General features: G+C 34.6%; 1 protein-coding gene and 1 non-coding gene across 3 annotated transcripts; one reads left to right on the top strand and one right to left on the bottom strand.

Annotated features, from left to right (window-relative positions):
• The first annotated feature begins 7,286 nt into the window (after nt 1-7,286).
• On the top strand, nt 7,287-11,566 carry LOC145579078 (protein FAR-RED IMPAIRED RESPONSE 1-like). 2 transcript variants are annotated; one of them, XM_081636356.1, is made up of 4 exons: nt 7,287-7,495; nt 7,993-9,377; nt 9,852-11,022; nt 11,115-11,566. In XM_081636356.1, the coding sequence occupies exons 2-3, from the start codon at nt 8,710-8,712 to the stop codon at nt 10,003-10,005; spliced, it is 822 nt and encodes a 273-aa protein (XP_081492482.1). In that variant the 5' UTR covers nt 7,287-7,495; nt 7,993-8,709; the 3' UTR covers nt 10,006-11,022; nt 11,115-11,566. The 2 variants fall into 2 exon arrangements, with proteins under 2 accessions (XP_081492482.1, XP_081492483.1); XM_081636357.1 differs by having other exon boundaries at nt 8,428-9,377.
• A 9,822-nt stretch (nt 11,567-21,388) lies between these two features.
• On the bottom strand, nt 21,389-21,494 carry LOC145580364 (small nucleolar RNA R71). The gene has a single exon (XR_014099425.1). It is a non-coding gene; the product is annotated as a small nucleolar RNA R71 (small nucleolar RNA).
• Nucleotides 21,495-25,005: the final 3,511 nt, after the last annotated feature.

Consider the following 25,005-nt stretch of genomic DNA (forward strand, 5'->3'; position numbering starts at 1 on the left):
ACATTTACAAAATAACATTGCATCATCCACACAAAAAAGATGGGAGATAGAGGGAGCTCTTCTTAAGATTTTGACTCCTCTAAGACAATTGATATCCTAAGCAAGAACAAGCATACGGGATAAGATATCCATATAGAACAGAATAAGGTACAGGGAAAGAGGATCACCTTGCCTTAAACAACAGGAAGGTTTGAAGGAGTCAGAAGTTCTTTCATTTATAAGGGCCTTGAAAGAAACCGTGGAGATGCATTGTGAAATCAATTAGAGCCATTTTGGTGGAAAACCACAAGCTTGTAAGGTTTTGAGCAGAAATAGCCAATTTATAACCCTGTCATAAGCTTTAGACATGTCCACTTTGATTGCAGCAAAATGTGTCGATCGCTTCTTAGAATTAATGAAATGTATTAATTCTTGGGACATAAAGATTTTATCTTCCATGTGTCTGCCGGGAACGAAAGCATGTTGAAAGTCCGAGATAAGATTCGGAAGAACTACTTTTAACCTTGACACCAGGCATTTTGCAATGCATTTGTACACTGTATTGCAAAGGCTAATAGGGCGGAATTAAGAAGCTAACTCCGGAATATCCGTTTTAGGGATCACAACAAGAAGTGTTGAGTTACGTTATTGAAGAAGAAAACCTGTAGCAAAAAAATGTTAGATACTTTTGGTGACTGTTTCATCTATTATATATATCCCAGTTTTGATGAAAGAATTCTGCAATACAACCATCGGGTCCCGGAGATTTTGAACCCTTTAAATCAAACACACCGGCTTTCATTTCATCCACCCCATACGGAAGGCATAAAAGTTCACTTTGATATGTAAAGAGAGAGGGGAAGTGAATTTGCCATAATAGGAGATCGATGTTTTCTTCTTGATCATGAAGGGAAGGAGGTTCAAAAACCTCCTTGAGAGAATGAACAATGAGGTTAGCAACCTCGGAGTGACCTTTCACCCAAGTATTATCTCCTGATCGTAGGGTGACTATTTCATTCCTTGCTTTCCTGACTTTAACTTTATTAAAAAGTCGTTTTGTAGGAGCATCCCCATCCTTGATCCATTCACATTTTACAAGTTAACGCCAATATTGAATACTCAACTCGCATTTTGGAATGAAAGAATTCACCCTAGCAATGTAGTTTTGGCCGTCTGTTAAAAGAGTTGATAATATTCCCCATTATACATAGCTCTTTTGAGATTTCTCTCTAGTTGATTCCCCATAAGCATTTGTTATCCAAGCACCACCTTTGAAGCAAGGTACAGACCTTACGCAATTTCTGAACCAAGGAGAAGTGAGGGGAACCTTGAAAGTCCACACACCACTCATTGGCTATAATGTCCTTAAACTCCAGGAAGCGTAAACACCAAAGCTCCAGCTGGTAAGGCCGAGTAGAAAGGGGTGTGACCGGATTTTAGTCATAGAGAATAACCGCATGGTATGAAACAATAATCGGCTCTTGAGAAATACGTCTCTCCGGATAGAGTCCAACCAGTCAGAAGTAACATAACCCCTATCCAATCTTTCTAAAATTAACTCCGAATCAAGTCGTTTATTTGACCAAGTAAATCTTTGACCCAAAAAGGGAACTTCATACACTTCATTATTCAAACGCCAGTCAATAAAATCATCCACCCCTCTAATATTAGTGTTTCCACCAAACTTATCCTCCAAAAATTCTAATTGATTAATGTAACACCCCCAAATCTCCCTCTACGGAAATACTAGTATAATACGTATAATTATACCGTAGAGATAGACTTGGGCGTATTACCGCCTCGTGATTACGCAAGGCTACTCAAGATACTTAACTCAATAACAAAACTTGCAGCGAAAACTCAACTTTCCTTTATTAATACTTATAAAAATAGTAACATTGTTATGAGTACTCAAAATAAAGATGAGACCAACATTCCTAAACTAGGTGAAGCAAATCCCGGGACTCCCATATGCTCATTCATGACTCCCTCTGAAAACAGTCAACACTGCTTACCATTACGGTAAACAGGGAGAACCAAAACAAATAAGAAATACGGATTAGCAAATTATGCTAAGTACGATAAGTGCAAGATAATGTAAACTCACTTTATTTGCAAACATGCTTTAAAAATCAATTCCAATAATTAATCCAATAAATTCCAAACTCATTATTCCAAAACCGATTCCAATGATTCAATATTCAAAATAATAGTTAATAAAACCAATTCCTTTATTAAGAACCAATTTCTTTTAATCCAATTCCTCACCTAAGTGTGCACACCCCCCAAGCTAGTCTCCTTATATTACAAGGCTATTCTTGAGGAAAGATCCGGTCATACAAAGTCCAAGGCCTTATCAATAAACCAAATCTGTATAGTGGGATTACCAACATGCTTATAAAGCATTAATAATAATAATTCAATGGTTCAATAAATCCTTTTAATATCCAATAAATTCCAATATAATTCAAACTCCTTTTTAATAATTCCACATACTTTCAAAATCAAAACCTTTCAAATAGATACTTGAGAATAAAATCTCATATTAATAACTTTTCAAAATTAATAACTCTTCCTTGAAAAACCTTTTATTTAATTCAACAAACCTTTTAAAATCAATTCCTTTATTTAAACACGATAAGTAATTCAAACCATTCAAAACATGATTTAAAAATCAATCATTCAAAATACTTTTATGAAACAAATGAAATATTAAAATCAATACCTCCAAACATCATTCAAATCAATTTAATTCAATCACCAATAAAATCATATAAAACATGTTATTCAAACCAATCACTTTCAAAGATATCTAGCCACCTAAACGTACATTGATCCTTGCTAGAAAACCACACAAAAAGAACCTCAAGAACCTTGATTCCGAATATCAACTAACACCACGCACTTTCAAAGTTCAATCACGAATACACCTTGCAAATAACATAACCATAAGGTTATCACAACATAAACTCAAATCTAATGTGCATGGACTATAAAACTCTTTTAGAATAATATTTAATATAAAATTATAAATAGGTATTTGTATTTTAGAAAACTAACCATGAAAAAGATAAAGGAATAAGATTAAAGAGAATTGAATTTTCGTTGGAAAGAATAGGCAGAACTTGCAGAGGCTGTAACTCCTTCGATATAACTCCGAATTGGGTGATTCTTGAGCCTAACCTCAAGGATTTTTCGAGAGGAACAATTTTCCTTGCAATAGAAAAACCCCAAAACTGAACAGAAGTGCCCAAAAACTGGCTTCAAAGGTATACGGGACAATATTTGAATGAAAAGAGGAGAAGAAAAGTATGAAAAGGTTTAGGGAAAAGAAGAAGAAGAAGAGGATTGGGTTTTTGGTGTGAAGAATATGAGAGGTATGAAGGGGTATTTATAGTCTCATGAATGAGGGAATTATGGTAGGAAAATGTAGGAAGAATTATGGTAAAAAGAATTAAGTAATTACTTGGAGAAGAGAGTTAAAGAATTATGGAAAGTTTAATATTAAGATGACTAAGAATAATTAATTTAAGGAAGGTGTGTTGTCATGAAATATAATATGGCAAAAGAGATTACTTGGAGAATAATCAAGGAAGATATAAGGTAGGAAAATAAGATGATCAAATCTTTGTGAGATGGAAAATAGGAATTAAGGAAATAAGGAATTTGAGGAAGATAATTAAAATACAAAACTAACAAAATAATTAAACCAAAATTAGCATATGGTGGCCGAAAATATTGAGCATATCTATGCTCATATTTTCGGACCTCCACTTATAGTTTTAGGGAAATATTTGCTAGATTTTAAGGATGAAAAATGATTGCGTAAATAATATATTTTATATAAAATAATTAATTAGGAAAATACTAATTATTCACTATTTAATTTCACTAAGAAAATCAGATTTTCTTTACCAAGAAAATCTGAAAATTCCTAGTTAATTATTTAGGAAATTCGGCTCTCTTAAAATATAATTTTGTCTAATTAAAATATCCGAAATATATATAAATAATCCGATTTTTAAATAAAATAAATGGATAATAAATCTTATCCAAAATCCAAAAATAATAATTGAGTTTTAAAATACTTTTGGTGCCAAAATTCAAATATCATTTTGGCTCCAAAATTCAAAAAGTAAAATAAATTACTAAAATACTCTTTTAAAGAGAATACTAATTAATTAATTAAAAAATACGTTTCCAAAAATACGGGGTATTACAATTAAAATCACCCAACAAAAGACATTTCGGGTAATTTTGAATAATGAAAGAAAGTTCATGCCAAACTAAAATCCTATCTTCCAGAGAAGGGGCACCGTAAACAAAAGCTACATGTAACACCCTAGAAATTTCTTCCCTTTAAAATACCTGTTTGCTCTTTTAAAATACGAAATAGGAAAATCTAAGACATTACCGCCATCGTGAAAACAGATAAGGCAAATATCAAAGATACACAACGGAAGACACTTTTCAAAACCATTCAAAACAAGTCAACTTAAAAGTCAAACCAAACGAAAGTAATGTCAAATCCAAGGCAAACGTAATCAACCTACAACTTGGAACCATTGTAGGCTCTTATTAAAACCGAACAAATACCTAAAAAACCTTTACGTTAGTCTCACAAGCATAACATATAATAATAATTAAAGCAATAAACCACATCATAATCTTATGGAAACTAAGCATGATTCGCTCTTCACTCATGCCCATAATGAATATGCTTCATCACCTGAAAAGCTTCTCTCTACTTGTCCCCGCTACTCGCCATTAGAAATGGGTCGTCGTAGGGCCAAGGTAAAGACAAGGCTAAACAAACATACAAACATATAATCAGCAAAGCAGAGTACATAAGCGTAAAGAAACACACTATCATGCTTTAATCCTATCAATCACACAACTTACCTTGTTGCACCTATTTACAAGCATACAACACACAATATGAACATTTGCTACATGACTAAATTATTTATTTATCTTGACTACGCATCGAACGGGTTTCCCCCAGCCTGCCCCAATAAACGGGTACTAACACGGGAGCTAACCGTGCCAGTATAAAATGACCATTCGTAAGTGGCGGAATTCTTGCGCATAATAAAAAGGAATATACAACGTCCTGTACTTCCAGTAGAAGTTATGTTCAAATATAAAGCCGCATAACTCCCCCTATATGTCCATACTTAAGGTATATACATTTCAAGAGTTTTGGTGCGTAATCTCTTTCACTTTACGTTATTTACATATTATTTTACTTGGTGATAACTCATAAACCATAGAAATAACCAAACATTATAATTATACAAGCAATCAATCATACCAAAATATTTCTTGAATAATTAGTGACCACATGACTTTTAATGTTGAATCCTTTTTAATCTACCTCGGTGTCAAAGACACCTTAAACGAATAATGCGCCACAAATCCTATCCCTCGGTGTTGGAAACACCTTAAGTGCACATAGGCACCACAATTTAATTTAATCCTAGTGTCCTTAGACACTTAATAGCTCAATCCCCATGCTTAAATCATCAATAAAACTTATATGAACCATAATAAAATTCCCTTTTTATATTCCAAATCAAATTAACCATTTAGTTTAATTAAACATGCTTCCAATCATGCCAATAATAAAAGTATGGTTCATACTCAACATGCCAAAATTAATTATTTTTAATCACTAGTCCATCATAAATGATCCATGCTTCATAATTCAATCACCAACATCAACTAAATAACAAATTCCAATCAAAACCTACCATGATACTACTTGGAATTAATTATTCAAAGCCTAGCATGTTCCTACATCATCAAATAAATACCAAGTAAGCGAACGTACCTTGAATACGATCTCAAAATTGCCACGACTACACAAAATCACTCACTTGGAAATCTCCTACAATCCAAAATTACAAAGAGGCATTAATATCTACTCCACACAAATTTCCAACAATATATACACTCCTTAATTCACTCATAAATTATTTAAAACAAGCTGAAATTTAATTTAAAACCCCTTACTTTAATCCCAATTAATGGGTAGTTAAAAATCCCTTCAAGAAACTTAATTATGGCTTACTAACAAAATTTCCAGCGTTATTAAATCATCAAAACTTGCTATAAATATGTTTTAAAACACCTACTTCAATAATTTAAACCACCCATAATCAATTTCCATCAATATGCAATAATTTAGAAACCTAGGGTTTTCAATTTGGGGCTTTTTAATTCAAAACCAAATATGAAAGTTTAATTGCATTATACTTATAATCAAACATCATAAAAATCATCACATAACCCAAAATTAATAATTAGATGAAGGATTAAACAAAAAGATATAATTTTTTTTATAAACACACGCACGCACAAGGGGAAGGGAGGGTGGCTGGCACCACCTCCCATGGCTATTGCTACTGCCGGCCTTGTGCTGGCGGTGGCAGCAGCCGGCTGTGGTGGTGGTGGTGGCAGCCGGCCACCGTGGTGTGTGTGGTGGTGGTGTGTGAATTAAAACCAAAAATATATAAATAAAGGGGAAAGGGAAAAATAAGAGAGAGAGATAAAATAAGAGGGGAGAGAGAGAGAGAGAGAGAGAGAGAGAGAGAGAGAGAGAGAGAGAGAGAGAGAGAGAGAGTTACCTTTGGGTATTCTCCACCTTAGGAAAAGTTTGATTTTGCTCATATGGTGGGTATTTATACCCTCTCTCAAAACCATCCTTCCTAAAATTCCTTTCCTACCCTGAATGATCCCTTTCCTATTCTAACTACAATTTGACTTTCCTTTAAATGTCATTGACTTTAAAAATTACCCTTTTATAAAATCATATGCCCCAATATTTTTAAATTATAAAATAAAGTATTTCAAAATTATTAAATAAATAAATTGGACTTTTAATAAAGCTCTTTAAATTAATAAAACCTCATAAATAATTGATTTCAACTTATTTAAATACTTAAATAAATTCTATTTAAATTAGAATTATGTATAAAAATATAGGGTATTACACTACATACTTGATTTCATCATTAGTTTCAACAATTTTACAAAGGATGACGTTTGTAGAGGAGAAAATACAAGTCACCGTCGAGCTAGACCAAACGAAAACCATAAGACCCCCCTAGCACCTATAGCATCAACCCCAAAAGAGGCACTGACAGGGGGAAAACTAGGAGTCAGTCCCCATTTATATCCACTATAAACGAATTTCGTTTATATAGTGGCAATGTTGCAATTATATGCAAGTTTGCTTGTACTTTATACATTTTTAATTCTTATGCTGAGGTGGACAATTAGTGCCGTTTGTAACTCGTCTTTGACGGTGAAATAACGTCCGTTTACTCTCTTCTCTTCTATTCTCTCTCTTTACTTACCAGAAGTTAAAGAGAGAAAACTAAACCAAAAGTTAGAGAGAGAAAACTCAGTAGGAAAAATCAAAAGAAGAAGATGGTCATTGCAGATCTGAAATATTCTGGAAATTTATGAAGATTTCGCGTCGGCGATCGTATTCCTTCGTTTGAGTCCATCGGTGAGTTTTGATTTATTGTCTCCATTAATGTGGTGATATATTTTCGAATTCTCGTATTTTCCTTCATTTTTGCCTTTAATTTTCGAATTGTCTCCATTACTGTCCACGGTGAGCAATTTTCAAGTTGTTGTTTGTTCTATTAATCAAACTCATGAAGTTGTACAACTTCGGGTTTATTTGTTGAGTATTTAGTAGATCTAGAAAGTTAATTCATCTGTTTATGGGGTCTTGAAAATTTGGGGTTTAGGGTTGGAGTAAGCATTGGTGGTTTTTGTTTTGTTTGTTTAGCTATGCTTGGGCCAAATTTGCAATATGTTAGCTGTAATTGTCGAAAATTAGGCTTTCAGAGAATGGTTGCTGGTGTTAATGTTAATACCATTGGTGGTCTTGCTTTGACTATTATGATGCATTGGTGTAGTTATTACCTTTAATGAAATTAGAATCAGTTGTTTTTTTTTTAGTTTTTAATTATTTGTTGTATGCCCTAAAACTTGTAGATCTTTATCTATTTTCTTATAATGGAAGCTCAATTGGTTGACATGGGGCAAGAGACCGTTTTGCTTGATCACAGTTCAGTCCTTGACAGTCCAATTACGTGTGCTATTGATAGTGCATCTAGTTGTGGGGTTGTGCATGAAAGTCCTAATATCCAATGTAGTAATCCTGATATTCCATCCCTGAATTACCTGACACCTTATGTTCATCCCTCCCTGTCTACTTTGCCCAATCAAATTGCTGTTAATTCTCCATTAAAAACTTTTGAGACCGTTGAGATGATTGTTTCCACGACCAAGGTTAGTGTTTACACCACTATTGAAGCACCTAGGGTTGGGATGATGTTTAAAAAGTGGGATGATGTGGAGGCATATTATAAGGAGTATGGCGAACAACATGGTTTTGGTGTTAATAGAGTGTCGTCTTCATTTTCTTAGGTAATTGGTGAGAGGAGGGGGGCTACTTGGTGATGCGAATTTTGGGGTCCACCTGATATGAGGGCTCGTAGGGAGGCAAAGAAAAGGTCTAAGGCCATGGAAGCTTGTGGTTCTACGGATGCTGTAAATGGAGTTATAGGAGAAGATGAATTAAGTCGTGGCAAAAGAACCTCTAAGAAATGTGAATACAATGCCCGTATATATGTGAGTGTGAATGGTGATGGCGAGTGAAAACTGAGAACAGTAATTCTGGATCATGACAACCATGACTTATGCCCTACCATGTCTACATTGGTGAAGGAGTATCGAATGAAGAATTTTACATCAAATGCGCCAAAGAAGTTAATCAACTATTATGAGGAAGGGGTTCCAGTCACTCAGATACATGGTTGTATGGGATATGAGATGGGTCCAGAGAACATGCCAACTGTTAAAGACCTTCATCATGAGGTATATAAGGCCAGACAACTAAAAATGGAGGGTGGGGATGCTGCAGCTATAATGGCCTACTTTAACCGAATGCAAGCCGATAACCAAAACTTTTTCCATGCACATCGTCTTGATGAAGAGGGCCGATTGAAGGATGTGCTATGGGTTGATGCTCGTAGCTGGGTGGCGTACGAGGAGTTTGGGGATGTGGTATGCTTTGATGCTACATACCTTACAAAAGAGTATGAACTTCCCTTTGCAAACTTTGTTGGCGTTATTCATCATGGGCAGTCTCTCCTGTTGGGATGTGCTCTTGTATCTTATGAGACTTCAGAAACCTATTCTTGGGTTTTTCAGCAGTGGCTATCTTGTATGGGTAACAAACCTCCTGGTGCCATACTGACAGATCAAGCTGTTGCTATGAGGAAACCAATAGCAGAAATAATGTCGTCGTCTCGTCACAGGTGGTGTATCTGGCATATCATCAGGAAATTTTCAGAGAAGCTAGGGAAATGTGAGAAGTAAGTCCTGTTTTTCATCAAATGTATTTTATTTTGTGCTGTTATTTTTTACTGTTATTCTGCATTCCTTGAAGCACTAAATTGAATTTCTATATTCTGATCACCTCTATATGTATATTTATGTTATTACTGTGGAGTGTTGTTTTTACATCCTATTTTTGTGAATCATTTAAAGTGGGTCGATAGTTGTTTTGGGAAGTGCTCTGTGAGCTTTCCTTGTTGTACTCAATTTATTTGTGATCTGACTTTCTCTGTTGTTCTTAGTCTTTTCTGAACTATGATCTTACATTATCTGTTATTGTTAGTTTAAGCATGTATTTTGTAGACAATTTGTTTTAGAGAGCAGTGTTTGTGCAGTCCAGACAATGTGTTACATCCATTAAGTTTTTGTTATTACTCGTACTTCTTTTAGAAGTGCTGATATCTTGTTGTTACTATCATGTATGTGTTTTCATATGTGAATGTGTGATGCAGATATGCTGATTTTAAAAGCCCATTGAAAACTCTAATATATGAGAGCTTCACCGTTGAGGAATTTGAGAGTCGGTGGCATGCATTAATCAAGAGGCTAGTGAATGGCTGTGCGACCTTTTTGATGAGAGACACATGTGGATACCTGCCTTTATGAAGGAGCACTTCTGGGTGGGAATGAAAACTACTCAGAGAGTTGAAAGCATCAATAGTTTTTTTATGGCTTTGTCAATCGGCAGACAAAGCTTCATGAATTTCATGAGAAGTATACACGGGCTATGGAGAAGCACGTGAAGTTTGAATTGGATGCTGATGCTAGATGTGGTAAATACATTAGGAGACTAGTTAGTGGCTTTAAACTTGAAAAACTTTTCCAGAAAATATACACAGACACCAAGTTCCAGGAGGTCCAGAAGGAGTGTGCACGTATGATGTATGTTTATTCGAAGGGGGAGCGGACTGTAGAAGAGAATGTCACCGAGTATTTACTTGAGGATAGGGTATGGATAATTCCTGAAGGCAAGAGGCAGGAGGTCATAACTGATAGGCGTCGGCTTCTTTGGTATTTAATAGTGTCACCAAGGAGGTGTCTTGTGATTGTCGCAAGTTCGAAACATTTGGTATTTTATGCAAGCATGTCATTTGAGTCTTTGATCAAAACCTGGTGTTTGACATTCCAAGCAAGTATATCCTTGATCGGTGGAGGAAAGATGTGCCTAGGAAGCATACTAGGGTGAAAGTCACTTATCATGACCCTTTGGAAAGAGATCAAGTTAGACAGTATCACAAATTGATGTATGAGTTTGAACCAATTTGCGAAGAGGCGTCCTCCATCAATGATTCTAAGACTGTTGCTATGGTTATTTCATGTCTGCAAGAGCTACGACTTAATGTGAAGAAAAGTAGGCAAGTTTTTCTTGAAAAGCAGGCAAAACTCCCAACCTTACCAAACACTGGTGTGCCCCCTTCTGAAAAAGGTTCTAATCAGGTTTTGAAAGGCAATGGTCAGACACCTTCATCTGTTGTAAAGGCATCCTTAAGCGCTCCAGTTGTGAAGGACCCAATTCCATGGAAGAAGCTTCGTGGGAGGCCAAAGGGAACACGGTACAAGAGCCTAGCGGAGAATGGTTACTAATCCCAGCAAAAGAAGGCCGCTCAAACAAAAACAACACAGGTGTGATTTATGTGTTTTCTAACTTGTTTCCGCTCCAGTTGTGTTTTTTTTGGTGTTTTTTAATATATTCTCATGGGAGTTTGGTGTCACAGGGAAAACGTCGACGCACCCAACGTCTTATGGAGTTGGACGAAGCTAATGACGAAGAAATGAATGAAGATTATGACGTGGAGAATGATAATTATTTTTATGGGTCTGATCTTTCCATGGAGTTATGATGAAATTATAAATGCCATATTTGTATCTGTTGTCTTTGACGGTAATATTGGTCTATCCATCCATGGCCATTTGTAGTTTGGCTACAATTCTAACTAGAGCAATGACCCTATTGTATTTTGAAGGTAACCTGGCCATTTGTATTTTGGCTAATTCAGGTAGTTACTAGAGTTATCGTTTCGTCGATGAACTCTACTAAGTTTCTGTATTGAACTGCTGTGATTGTAGCCCTTAATTGTGTTCATGACTGTAAGTTTCTGTTTTGGACTGCTATGATTGTAGCCCTTAATTGTGTTCATGACTGTAATTAACTTTAATTTACATGTTATTCCTCGTTTAGTTATTTATGTTTTATCTTTTGTACTTATATTTTGAGGTTTTATTCAGATTGGGGCCATTAAATCTTTGCATCATGTTTTTTTTTTTTTAATTTTTTTGGGCCTTTTTCAAATTAGACCATTAAATCCTGCATCCTGGTTATTTAATTTTTGGGCTGTTAAATCTTTGATGTCTTAGCTGCATACTAATGTAGCTATTATTATTCACGACCCTCCCGAATCAAATAACCTAGATAATATATTCGCGACCCGCCCAAATCAACTACACGCTCTATAAAATGAACATTTAGTTAAAAAATTTGAACATGAAAAAAATGAACATCTAATAATAAAAAATGAACATGTAAAAAAAATGAACACGTAATACTAAAAAGTGAACATGTTTTATAATATATTATCATTTTATTAAAAATGAACATGATTATCATTTAATCATATATTTGCTGGACCACGACCTTAAAAACGAAATTTAGTTAAAAAAAATGAATACGTAAAAAAACGAATATTCAGTAATAAAAAATGAACGGGTAAAAACAAAAACTTTGTTTTAGTAATAAAAAGTGAACATGTCAAAAAAAGAAATGAACATTTAGTATATTAGAAATGAACATTTATCATACCAAATAAAATGAACATTTTGTAAAATATATATGAACACATTAAATAAAAGATGATATAATATAAAAAAACGTAAAAAAATGAACACATCAAATAATATTATGAACATTTAATATATTAAAATGAACATAATTTCATATAGTTTCAAACTCGTTATATAGGAAAAATTTACGAAAAATAAAGCTAAAATAAATCGTTAAAATATGTCCATATTTATGTAATAAATGTTCATTTTTAGTGTACTAAATGTTCATTTTTAGTCTACTATATGTTCATATTTAAAGCTGTTGCAGCTTGTGTAGCTAAGAATTTGTGTTAAATTTTGAACCAATGTTTATTTATTTTTGGGCTGTTTTCAAATTGGGCCAATAACTTACATATTATAATAAATCAAGGAATTCTTCTTACTTACTTTCGGGCCGATGAAACACATGTTACAACAAGTCAATGTTTATTTATTTTTGGGCAAACTATTCACATGTTTCAACAAATCAATTTATATTTCAACCACATTTGTGAAAATCAAATAAATGATTAAATGCAGAAATTGATTGAATGATTTAAAAAATATAATAACTTACTAAGCGAGGCATATTGTCATTGACGATTTCATTAAAAACAGAAAATACTACACATCTCAACCAAAAGGGTTAAGCCTTTGAAATACAACACCAAATGCAAACAACAACTTACATTACATAGTGGGCTTAAATTACATCTACCAACGGCAAATGGACCATCTACAAATTTATATAATCAAACTTAATAGGCTTCACAAAAGGGTCCACATTTCCAAAAGCCAAACCAAACACATCTAACATAGCCAAACCAACCCAAGTGGAAGCTACACTTGAGTCCAAACATCATCCATTGTAATCAACTTAATTTTTATAATTAGGGAGTACATATACCTTATTCCCGTTGAGAATAATTGCTTGCCTGATTGTGTGCACTGTCGTAACCACGCAATTCTCATGCATGAAAAGGAGATTCGTTAGTTCAGCTCCAATCTTCCGAGCCCAAATGTGGATCAGCCTATTCATCGGGGTGTCTAACATGCCTTGCACCCTAAGCTTGACCTTGCGACGATGACCGGTGTTCTTGATGTTGAATTTGTTTATGCGAGTGTTAGTGTTGATGACACCAGGCTAGCCAAAAAATACATTGTAACTCATCAGGGGTTTTTCAATTAACATAATACACGTGTATAACAAAAAATTAGAAAATTAAACTAATTGAAACTTGACTACATTACCCGTCCACGGACATAAATGACATCTCTAGACTGAATGCTGATATCCCCAGCAACAACCTAGGAAGCGATGGTCGACCCACAAAATGTCAGCCTTATCATGTTCGACTGGACATCAATCCTCGAAACATAATCTTCGTAGATGGACTCAAAGTTTTCATCACTCCTTATGTCATACAGGATGCCGACATCCCCCGGACTACGCCCTCTCACAATCACAATGAACACCACAACATCAGCTGGGACAGGAGGGTTAATCGCATTTAAGTCCACATCATCATGGTTAATCTCATCTTGTTCCTCGGCGGGGACCATAACGTCCTCTTCACGCATAGCTAATGTAGAGCCAGCCCCCTACTGTAGGCAAGCTGCCTATGTTCTTCATGAATGATGGCCTTATTCTCGGCTCTTCTTTCCTTATCTTAGGGGCCAATGCTAGTTTCTTACTAGCATTCTTCATTATCTACCCAAAATATCATTACTTACTTTTTATCTTAATTATCGTGAAAGATGAGAAATGGGCACATTATTTAAGGACAAAGAGGTACAAATTTTTTTTAAAAAATAGTATATTTTCTAATAGAAATTTTATTTACAAAATTATATATAAGAAATTAAACAAATAATACGGAATAAATTACAAAATCCACACAAGTTTTTATTTGATAAATTGTGCATCACATGAGTTTCAATGTAACACTTTTTTATGATAATGAATATTACTCTTGTAAAACAAATTGTGTGGAGATTAATATTCAATTATTGTTTATTTATATATATTAACGACCAATTACTTATTAACCAAATTACAAATTACATTTACATTAAATTATACGTCATTTTATCTCTAAATTTGTGCATAAGCAATAGAATAAATTTTATTATAAATAGTTACGAAGGTGATTATAGATGAGGTGAAAGATATAAAAATGAATAAAATTAAATAAGTGATATGGTTATGGTTAATCATTGAGTTTACTCTTAAGAACTACGGAGTATTAAAATTATGTTAAAAACGAGTAACATGACTTACAATTAGGGTGAATAAAATGACAATCACAATGCATGCACAGGGAATATTGTTGGTTTTAGAGATTTTCCAGGTGTTTAACTATTTTAGTATCGCTTAAGATCTTTACATCTTTTATGGTATTTCTTGATACTAAGAAAATGAAATTTAAAAGAGCTCATCATCTATATTGAAGTCAGTTAGAGTTTTAGCTATCTATATCCATTTTATGTCAAATTTGCAAAAGGAATAATAAACCATATTCTCTCTAAGAAATCCAAGAGACCAAAGTATAGTTTAAAAGTGCTATATTTGATATTACTTAGCGTTCGTATGAGAAATTATAATTGTTCAATGACAATAAGAAATTTTGTTGTTTATATGAAGTTCAAGTCCGCAATATATTTTTATTTAGCCGAATATAGTTTAAAGACATATTAAAGACATTATCTAGGCTAAAATGTAGCGGTGTAAATCATAAATTTTTAATTTTCTTATTAGATAAAAATTCACGAAAAAAACTGCGTGGGATATTGTTCGAGATTCACTAGTTTTGCAAAACTGTAACTATTTACGAATTAACAATTTATATAAAAAATTTATTTGTTTGTTTTTGCTTGAATTTTTTTATGTTAAAATAAATGGTAAATTTATTTTCTCTTTAGTTAAATATATCAATAAGATTTTAATAAATAAGATTATAATTTTTTTATATAATTATTTTAAAGTATCTATCACTTGAATTTAAAGTCTTAAATCCAAATGATGTATTTAGCTTGCATAGAAATTAAATTTTTTAATTCTAGTAGAAATTGCAAAAAGTAGTATTTGTTTTTCATTGGATATGTCAAATTTAAAATCTTAAATTAATTCGTTTACATTAATTAAAATAAATTTAAATTGCAAGTCTAAGTGAAATACATTAACTATTAGCTAATTACATCAAAGTAAAGTCAAATGCATTCAACTAAGCTTATTGAGCCAAATGAAATTCAAAAAAATTCAAACAAAGTTAACTGGATTAAAGCTAAAAAATTGAACTAAATCAAAATTATAATTCACTTAAATAAAATAATAATATAAATGTTTAATTATCAAATATTCAATGATTTGAAACAAATGTAAGTCAATTTAAAATTCTATTTAGTTCAATTGAATAATAAACAAAGTCAATTTATTATATAATCTAGATCAAAGTTAATTCAAATGTCAATATTATTTCAATTAACTAGTTTCATTAACTAATTTCAATTACATAATTAAATTTTATTACATTTTAATTCATGTATCATTTATTAAGTCATATATTGAAAGTTAATATATTTAAACAATAATTATTGATTAAGTAGCTTTTAAACAATGGTAATTGAATTAAAGTTTAATTAATAATATATTTTGATTCAATATATTATTAAATTTAAAATAAATTAGCTTTATTCATTTGATATAATTTAAATTAATTAATATAATAGTTTAATTAAATGTTTTAGTTAATTTTAGCTAATCAAATGAAATTAAATTAGCTTTGTTTAATTGATAATATTAAACAAAGCTAATTAGTTACTTATTAATTTTTTTGAATGTACATGAATTTTATTTTTATTCAATTAGTTTTATTGAATCATTTAAAATAATCAATTAAACTAATTGTGTTAATTTCATTTAACAATTTAACAAAGTAATTTAAATATTTCATTATTCCATTTAATTTAATCAAATGATTGATATTTAAAATAATTTAATTTTAATTATTAATTTAACAATTACAAAAATACTAATCGATTCAATTAATTTTGTTTAAATTTGTTTAAAGTAATCGAATGATTAAAGTTTGTTTAAAAGTTAATTAAATAATAACTATTGAATGATTAAAGTTTTTTTAAAAGCTAATTAAACAATAACGATTGAATTAATAAAAAAAAATTATTCTTGACTATGATTTTATCTAATTAATCAAATCAACTTGATTTAAACAAAGCCAAATGAATTAAATTAATGTCAAATTTAAATTGATTGAATTAAAACTAATTTATGATTGATTAAATTGAATTATATCACCTAGCTTAAATTTCAATTGTTTAAACGAAGCTTTCATTAAACTATTATTTTATTTGATAATCAATTAAATATTTTAATCAAAGTATTGAATTAAATTTATTTTAAAGTCAAATTGAATCAATTAATTAAATCATTTGAAATTCAACAAAGCTAATAAACAATTATTCAAATTTCATTTGATTATCTAATTTGTTTAAATATAAATTATTTAATTCACTTGACTTTATCAAATGAAAATCGAACACATTCATAAGCTATTAAAATTCAATAGACATTCAGTTTCTTTAGCAATAGAATAACTATATGTTTCATAATTAAATACCTAGCTAATTCATTCAATTAACAAACAAATTTTTAATTTGAATTAAATCAAATGCTAAGCTATCAAATCAATTGAAAGTGAAATAATTTAATTGATTTAAGGCAAATTTATTGATTAAATGGAAGTTCAACAAAGTTAAATTAAAAGTCATTTGTTTAATTTTAAATGAAAGTCTAGAAAGTGCTAAACAAATGTGTTTGAAAGTGATAATTAGTTTGTTAAATGAAAATCAATTTTCAAACTATTATTGCGTTAACTTGAATCAAATAAAAGTCAAATGCAATCAACAAAGCTTTGATTCAAAAGTAATTTGATCAGCTAACTTAAACAAAGGTAATTAATTGAATAAAGTAAAAGTCAAACTCATTTGACTAATTAGTTTTTATTTAAATATATGTGTTTAATTTAATAATCATTTTTTAGAATGTTTGTAACAAAGCTTATTGAATCAAATGAAAGTAAAATGCATTTGTCTGAAATAATTGTTTGAAACAAATGCATTTGACTTTCATTTGAATGTATTAGCTTTCATTTGAGTCAAATTTCTTTTATTCTTTAGCTTTTGTTTGACTTTCATTTGACTTTTTTTGAATGAAATTCACAAGTCATTTGATTCAATTTGCTTTGTTTGAATGTGTTTAACTTTTATTTGATTCAATTAGCTTTGTTTGAATGTGTTTAACTTTCATTTGATTCAATAAGCTTTGTTGAATGCATTTGACTTTCATTTGATCAATTAGTTTTAATTAAATGTGTTTGACTTTCACTTGATTCAATTAACTTTGTTAAGTGTGTTTGACTTCAATTTGATTTAAATAGATTTGTTTGAACGTGTTTGACTCTTATTTGATTCAATTAGCTTTGTTGAATGTGTTTGCCTTCATTTATTTCAATAGGTTTTGTTGAGTGCATTTTGTTTAGGGTAAAAATACCCTAGACACGTGGCCCAATCAGAGAGGGGCACATGTCAGCCCTAGAGAGGTCCAATATGGGCAACTCAGCAGCTGCCATGTGTTAGCCTCAAATAATAAATGGAATTGCAGCCTTTAGGGCCCAATTCCCAAGAGCGCCGCAAAACGGCGCAACCCATTAGGTTATCCTGACCTAAGGAAGGGCACTTTTTTCAATGACCCTATAAATAGAGAGATTTCCCCCATTCTTGGGACATAGTTCAGTTATTACAACCTACCCTACATTCTCTCACATCAGAGAAAACACCTGATCTCGGAATCCGAGAAGATCTCATTTTTACCTTTCCGCACTTTTTACATTCTCTAATACGTTCTAACTTGATAGTCGGAGGCGGAGCTCTTACCAACCGGAGTCTCCGTGTTTTGCAGGTACAGAGCGTGTCAGACCAATCTTCGAGCTGTAACTCTCCCGAGGGAAAAAAATACCCAAAACATTTGGCTCCGTCTGTGGGGAGAGTACCTCTAAGATGGTTCAAGAGTCTGTACCGCTGCTTGAACCCAACCGGCCTAGAGCCGAAGGGGAGGTCTATACAGACTAGGATACAGACAATGATTGTGAAGTCGAAACCCATGTGGCCCTTGATGGGTCACTCATCTCTAAGCGCATCCGTCCTAGAGATAGACTGGAACGGAGCAACAATGAAGCTGGTCCCAGCAAGTCTACTGGACCACCGCCTGGTGAAACCTAGACGGTCAGGGGTCAGGCTCTAGTCACCTGAGACGAGCTCATGAAATTCATGACAAGTTTCAAGGGTGAAATCAAGGACCTGATCAACAAGAGGATGGCTGGCTCTAGCAAGGGTCAGTCAGCCAAGAAGACTCTTCAAGCTGAGAGGAGAAAGTCAGTCAGAGATAGGCAGCCTACTCCACTCCCAAAGGAGAAGACTACGCCTGCCATTGACTGGTCCAAGATCCTTCTTGCCTCAAACGGGCAAAAGGAAGGTCATCCGGCACGTCCAACCGGATGGCAACAAGAAAACCTTCTCCGATGCTCGACACATCATCAAGCACAACTGGAGCCAGCAGCTGTTTAAGTCAGCCTCTACATCAAGTTTTCCTGACAGCTTCAAAAATACATCCGCAAGGAATTCTCAATCCTTGCATGAGAGCCATACAAGCGGCAAGTCAGTCCATAATGGCCCTCAGATAATTGGCGCAGTCTCGTATGTGCCACATACGCCATACGGGCAGTATGTCCCACCATTCATGAAGCCGACCCTCTTTGGAGGTTAGGCGGCACACAATGTCCAACCCCTGGACTGGCAGCTCCGTCTGCTCAGACTTGGTGAACAAACATCTGCGTTCACCAAGGAAATAACCGAGGCGGTCCAGCCGGCCAAGGTTAAGAATGTCTTGGTGATGAGTGTCATTTATGGCACTCTTAGGCTAGGTTTTCTTTATAGTTTTATTCTCATTTTTAGTCCTTTTTGCCGTGTTTTTACATAATAATGCTTGCTTTGCGTGTTTGTGTGTAAGTTTAGAGAAATGCATGCTTTTAATGGTTTTCCTGTCATTTTGTTCATTTCTCGACTATTTCTCTCGATTCTTTGTTTCCTTAACTTGTTTTGTAGGTGTGTTGAGTTTCCCGAGGTATGATCACCAAGGAGAAAGCTCGAGCGCATTCAAGAAAGTTGATGGAGCAAAGTTCGGGATTCCGAAAACGCAATTCAAGCTAGCTCCGCGAGCTCGAGAGCCTTGGAAGTTATGCTTTGGCTTGAGGCATTCAAACACTTGGAAGATAAAGGAGCTGCCCTTCTCACGAGCATCACCTCGAGTGCACCAATGATAGGGATGCTCGGGAGCACGGAGATTGATTGAGCAAGCGAAGGAGGCAAGGCCACGAGCACCGAGCAGGGGTGCGTGCGCGCAGACCTACCTGTGCGCGCGCACCAGGCGCCCCGCCCCCTTCGCTCGTTTCTTCTATTTATACCCTTAAACTTTTCCTTTTTGGGGGGACGACTTAATTTGTACTTGACATATATTTTTCCAGAATTAGTAGAGAGAGAAAGTAGAGAGAGAATCTTAAGATTACTTGATTCTACTTGAATTTGATCTTTGATTTCAACTTGATCTTGGATTTCTTCTTCTCATCAATGAAAGTTTGTGAGATTTCTTTCCTTTGAATTTACTTCTTTATTGCAATTTCCTTTAATTTTTGATTGTTTGATTTAAATTTCATTCTTTGCTTTAGAATTTGTTGAAAGATTGAATTCCTTCTTGATTAAACTTGAAATGAATATGATTTTGATTGAATTTTATTTGTTTTTCATTTTCACCATGATTAGTGAGTAGATTAGTTGCTACGGAGAAGGGGAAGCATGCTAGATTGATGATTTTTGCTAGTTGATGATCCTTGATTGATTGAATTGTTTCAATTAAATTGGTTGACATGGTTGTGCATGTGATTAATTAGACTAGGAGTGATCAACCTATAAGATTAATCTAGATTGCATTGCAAATTTCAATGACATGAACCCTTGATTTGAGAATTGCTTTAATTGATTGAATTTGATTGTGATTTTCCTAGTTAGCCATTCATAGTGAACCCTAGCTTGGCTTATAGGAGATAGCTCTTGAATTCCTTTGATTGCAACTATTGTTTGTCCTTTGCAAAGTTTGAATTGATTGAGTGATCCTTCAATTAGCATAATCATTGAGCTTGCATGTGGAACCTATATCCCTTGTGTTTAGTATATTGAATTTCTCGATTTATCTAGCTTTCTCGATACCTTAGTTACCAACCATATCTTTCTTCAATCTTCGAAGTAGCTTAACCTAGGCTATAGCTTGCACCTACTCATTCCTTTGGGTTCGACCCTTGACTTACCATATACTTGTATTAGGTTGGTCGAGTGTTTATAAATTTTCTTTGGCTCTAGAAAAGGGTAGAAAACGACCTACTTTTCCCTACGTCAAAAATGGCGTCGTTGCCGGGGAGTGATATTGGTGCTTTGTTATAATTGTTGAGCCTATTTCATCTTTAATTGAAAATACAAAAGGATTTTCTTTTAGGCTACACTTGTAGCTGTGCTACTAACCATTTCTTTTGAGATTTTATGCATAGAGCACGTGGTCATTCACTAGTGCAATTTGATCCGAAAATTCAGAGAACTATTGCAAGGTTAAGGGGTGCTAGACGATCTTTGAGCCTTAGCATTTCAAGTGAAGAAGAACCACAACAACAGGAACAAGCAAGAATGGGAGAAAATCCAAGGGTGGCGTTGAAAGAATTGGGGATTCCCAGTGCATATAGATTTGAGAGTGGGATTGCTCCACCTACAACACCGGCAAATGACTTTGAAATAAGACCGGCAATGATCACTTTGATAGAGATGCGACAATTTAGTAGGGCCAAGCATGAAAGCCCGCTAAATCATCTCAAAGAGTTTGAAAAGTATTGCAATACTATCAAGGTGAATGGAATTTCCCAAGAATTCATTCGCCTCAAGCTTTTTCCCTTTTCGCTCATAGGGCGTGCCTTGGAATGGCTAGATAAGGAAGTCAAGCCGAATTCTCTAAGGACATGAGATGAAGTGACCAAGGAGTTTCTATCCCGTTTCTATCCACAAAAGAAAGCGGCGGAGGCTAGAGCTTTGATTCAAGGTTTCAAGCAAAAGCCTAGTGAGAGTCTCTATGAAGCATGGGAGAGATACAAAGAGCATCAAAGAGAGTGTCCTCACCACGGAATTCCTATGTACCAAATTATTCAAATCTTCTATGGAGGCCTTAGTCCTCAAGGAAAATCATGTTTAGATGGAGGAGCCAGAGGTCCTATCATGAACAAAACTGAAGAGGAAGTGGTAGACATAATTGAAGACGTAGTGAGGTACTATAGAGATTGGCAAGATGGAGAAAGAGAGTCAACTAGCAAGAGTAGCTCATCGGTGTACTCGGTTGATCATCTAAATGCAATCAACAATCTATCCTCACAAATGACAAACTTGGGGAAGGAGATGTCCGCTATCAAGGCGAAGTTGGAAAGTGCTACCTACCAAGTTTCAAGTCTTCCCTCTCAATCTAAGGGGAGAGGTATGTCTTCTAATTCTCAACCCCCTCCCTCTTCTAGTAACATGCCTAGAGGATGCTTGTTTTGTGATGATTGTGGTTCGTATGATCATGATGTTTCTAGTTTCCCTGATGCATGTATGGATGTTTGTGATGATCAAGATGGAAATGTGAATGAGCATGTGAACTATGTGTCAAATAATAATGATTCTAGGTTTGAGAATCAAAGAGGTCAATGGAATAGGAATTACAACAACCATGGCAATTTTGACAACTACAACCAAGGTGGTGGTAATAGGAACCATGGGAACCAAAATTCCTGAGGTAACTATAACAACCAAGGTTATAGTAGCCAAAATCATAACCAAAATTATGGTAATCATAACCAAGGTTATGGTAACTATAATCAAGGTAGAGATAATTGGAACAATCAAAATAGGGGAAGTTTTCAAAATAATTCTCAAAGGGATCCTCTACCCGAATTTGCTCCAAAGGCCCAAAATGATAATTCCTATGTTCAATCCTCTTCTTCTTCTCATAGAACCCATTTGGAAGAAATCATTGAAAATCAAACAAAGTTGTTGAACTCTTACATGGCCGTAAGTGACAAGAAATTTAATGAAATGATGACTCATAATAAGATGCTTGAAAACCAAATTTCTCAACTTGCTAATGCTTTGAAAGACCATGCTAGTCCTTCTTCTTTACCTTCCCAAGGCCTAGATCCCAAGAGACCGGTCAATGCTTTTGTCACAAGGAGTGGTAAGGTTCTTGAGGAAAGTTTGCCTAGGAAGAGTGAGACCAAGGAGGGCACAAAAGAGGTTTTGGTTGAAGATGAGAGAGATGGTGCATCTTTGAGTGAGGTTGAGATTGAGAAGCCTAGTAAGGTGAGACTGGAGAAAGAAATTGTGAAACCCAAGCTTCCTTATCCACAAAAATTCATGAGACACAAGCTAGATGAACAATTTGGAAGATTCATTGACATGCTCAAGCAACTTCACCTTTCTCTACCATTTACTGAAGTTGTCACCCAAATGCCCAACTACGCAAAATTCCTCAAAGACATTTTGAGTGGTAGGAGGACTTGTGATGGTGTAGAGACGGTGAACTTGACCGAGAATTATAGTGCAATCATAATGAACAAGATGCCACCTAAGCTAAAAGACCCCGGAAACTTTTCTATCCCTTGTGTCATTTATAAAATGCAAATTGAGAATTCCTTGTGTGACCTAAGAGCTAGTGTTAGCCTTATGCCATATTTGGTGTACCAACGACATGAGCTAGGGGAACTCTTACCTACTAACATCACTTTGCAATTGGCCGATAGGTCAATTAAGTTTCCTAAGGGTAAGGTAGAGGATGTCCCTTTGAGGGTTAGAAAACTTGTTATTCCGGTGGATTTTATGGTGCTTGAGATGGATGAAGATGTTAATATTCCTATCATTCTAGGGAGACCATTCCTTGCTACTTCGGGTGCTTTGATAGATTTGAAAAGTGCAAAAATTTCACTCAAAGTAGGGGATGAGGTGATAGAATTTGACTTGAATGATAGCATGAAGTATCCAAGTTCTTCTTCAGAAAATTGCATGTTGATTGATTCTCTCGATCATGTTGTGTCTTCTATGCATGAGCAATTTCTCACTTCTTAAGATGCTCTTGAGAATGTTTTTTTGAATAAGGAAAAGGTAGGTGCTCCTAGCAAGGAGATGGCTTTGTATGAAGATGTGCTCAATAGAAGCCTTGAGGATGTTGAAGAGCAAATGTGTATGAGCATTTCTAGCCAAGAAGTGTTGCAAGTGGCTACATCAAAGGAAGGTAAATGTGTTCCAATGGTTGATCTCAAACCTCTTCCATCACACCTTAGGTATGAATTCTTGGGACTCGACTCAACCTATCCCGTGATTGTTAGCTCTTCTTTGAGTGAGCGCCAAGCTCAAGAGTTGTGTGATGTTTTGAGAAAGCACCAAGGTGCTTTGGGTTATACCATTGATGACCTCAAAGGTATAAGACCCGCTTTATGTACACATCACATAACCCTTGAGGAGGGTGCTCTACCTTCTATTGAGAGACAACGAAAGCTACACCCCCAAATGGGAGAGGTAGTGAAGAAAGAGATCACCAAACTTTTGGATGCGGAAATTATATTCCCCATCTCAAGTCCTAGGTGGGTCTCTCCCGTTCATGTTGTCCCAAAGAAAGGAGGCATGACCGTCATCGAGAATGAGAAAGGTGAGCTCATTCCGATGAGGACGGTCACGGGATGGAGGATGTGTATAGACTATAGACGTCTAAACAAGTCCACTAAGAAAAATCATTTCCCCCTTCCTTTCATTGATCAAATGCTTGAGAGACTAACGAGGCACAAGTTCTATTGTTTTCTTGATGGTTATTCGGAATTTTTCCAAATCCCTATCCACCCGGATGACCAAGAGAAAACAACCTTCACTTGTCCCTATGGAACATTTGCTTATAGGAGAATGCCGTTTGGCCTTTGTAATGCTCCCGCAACATTTCAAAGATGCATGATGAGTATATTTGGAGATATTTTGGAGGAGGAAATGGAAGTGTTTATGGATGACTTCTCCATGGGCGGTGTTTCATTTGAGGCATGTCTTGAAAACCTTGAGCAATGTTTGGCAAGGTGTGAGAAGATGAACTTGGTCTTAAATTGGGAGAAATGTCACTTCATGGTGAAAGAAGGCATAGTCCTTGGCCATAAGATTTCTCACAAGGGGATAGAGGTGGACAAAGCAAAAATTGAGGTTATTGAGAAGCTTCCACCTCCGGTTAATGTGAGAGGAGTGAGATCTTTCTTAGGACATGCTGGGTTTTATAGAAGATTCATCAAGGATTTCTCGCTCATTGCAAAGCCCCTCAATGATCTTATTCAAAAGGATTCCGAGTTTGTATTTGATGATAAGTGCTTGGAGGCATTCAATAAGTTGAAGAAGGCTCTAATCTCTACTCCTATTGTTCAAGCACCAAGATGGGATTTACCTTTTGAATTGATGTGCGATGCGAGTGATTCGGCAATTGGAGGTGTCTTGGGTCAAAGAGTGGAAAAGAAGCTACATGTGATCTATTATATGTCCAAGACTCTAAATGCTGCTCAGAGGAACTACACCACAACGGAAAAGGAGTTTTTGGCTATTGTTCATGCTTTTGAAAAGTTCCGTTATTATTTGTTAGGTTCC

This window comes from Chenopodium album, chromosome 14 (assembly GCF_948465745.1).
Source record: "Chenopodium album chromosome 14, dcCheAlbu1.1, whole genome shotgun sequence".
NCBI classification, from domain to species: Eukaryota; Viridiplantae; Streptophyta; class Magnoliopsida; order Caryophyllales; family Amaranthaceae; genus Chenopodium; species Chenopodium album.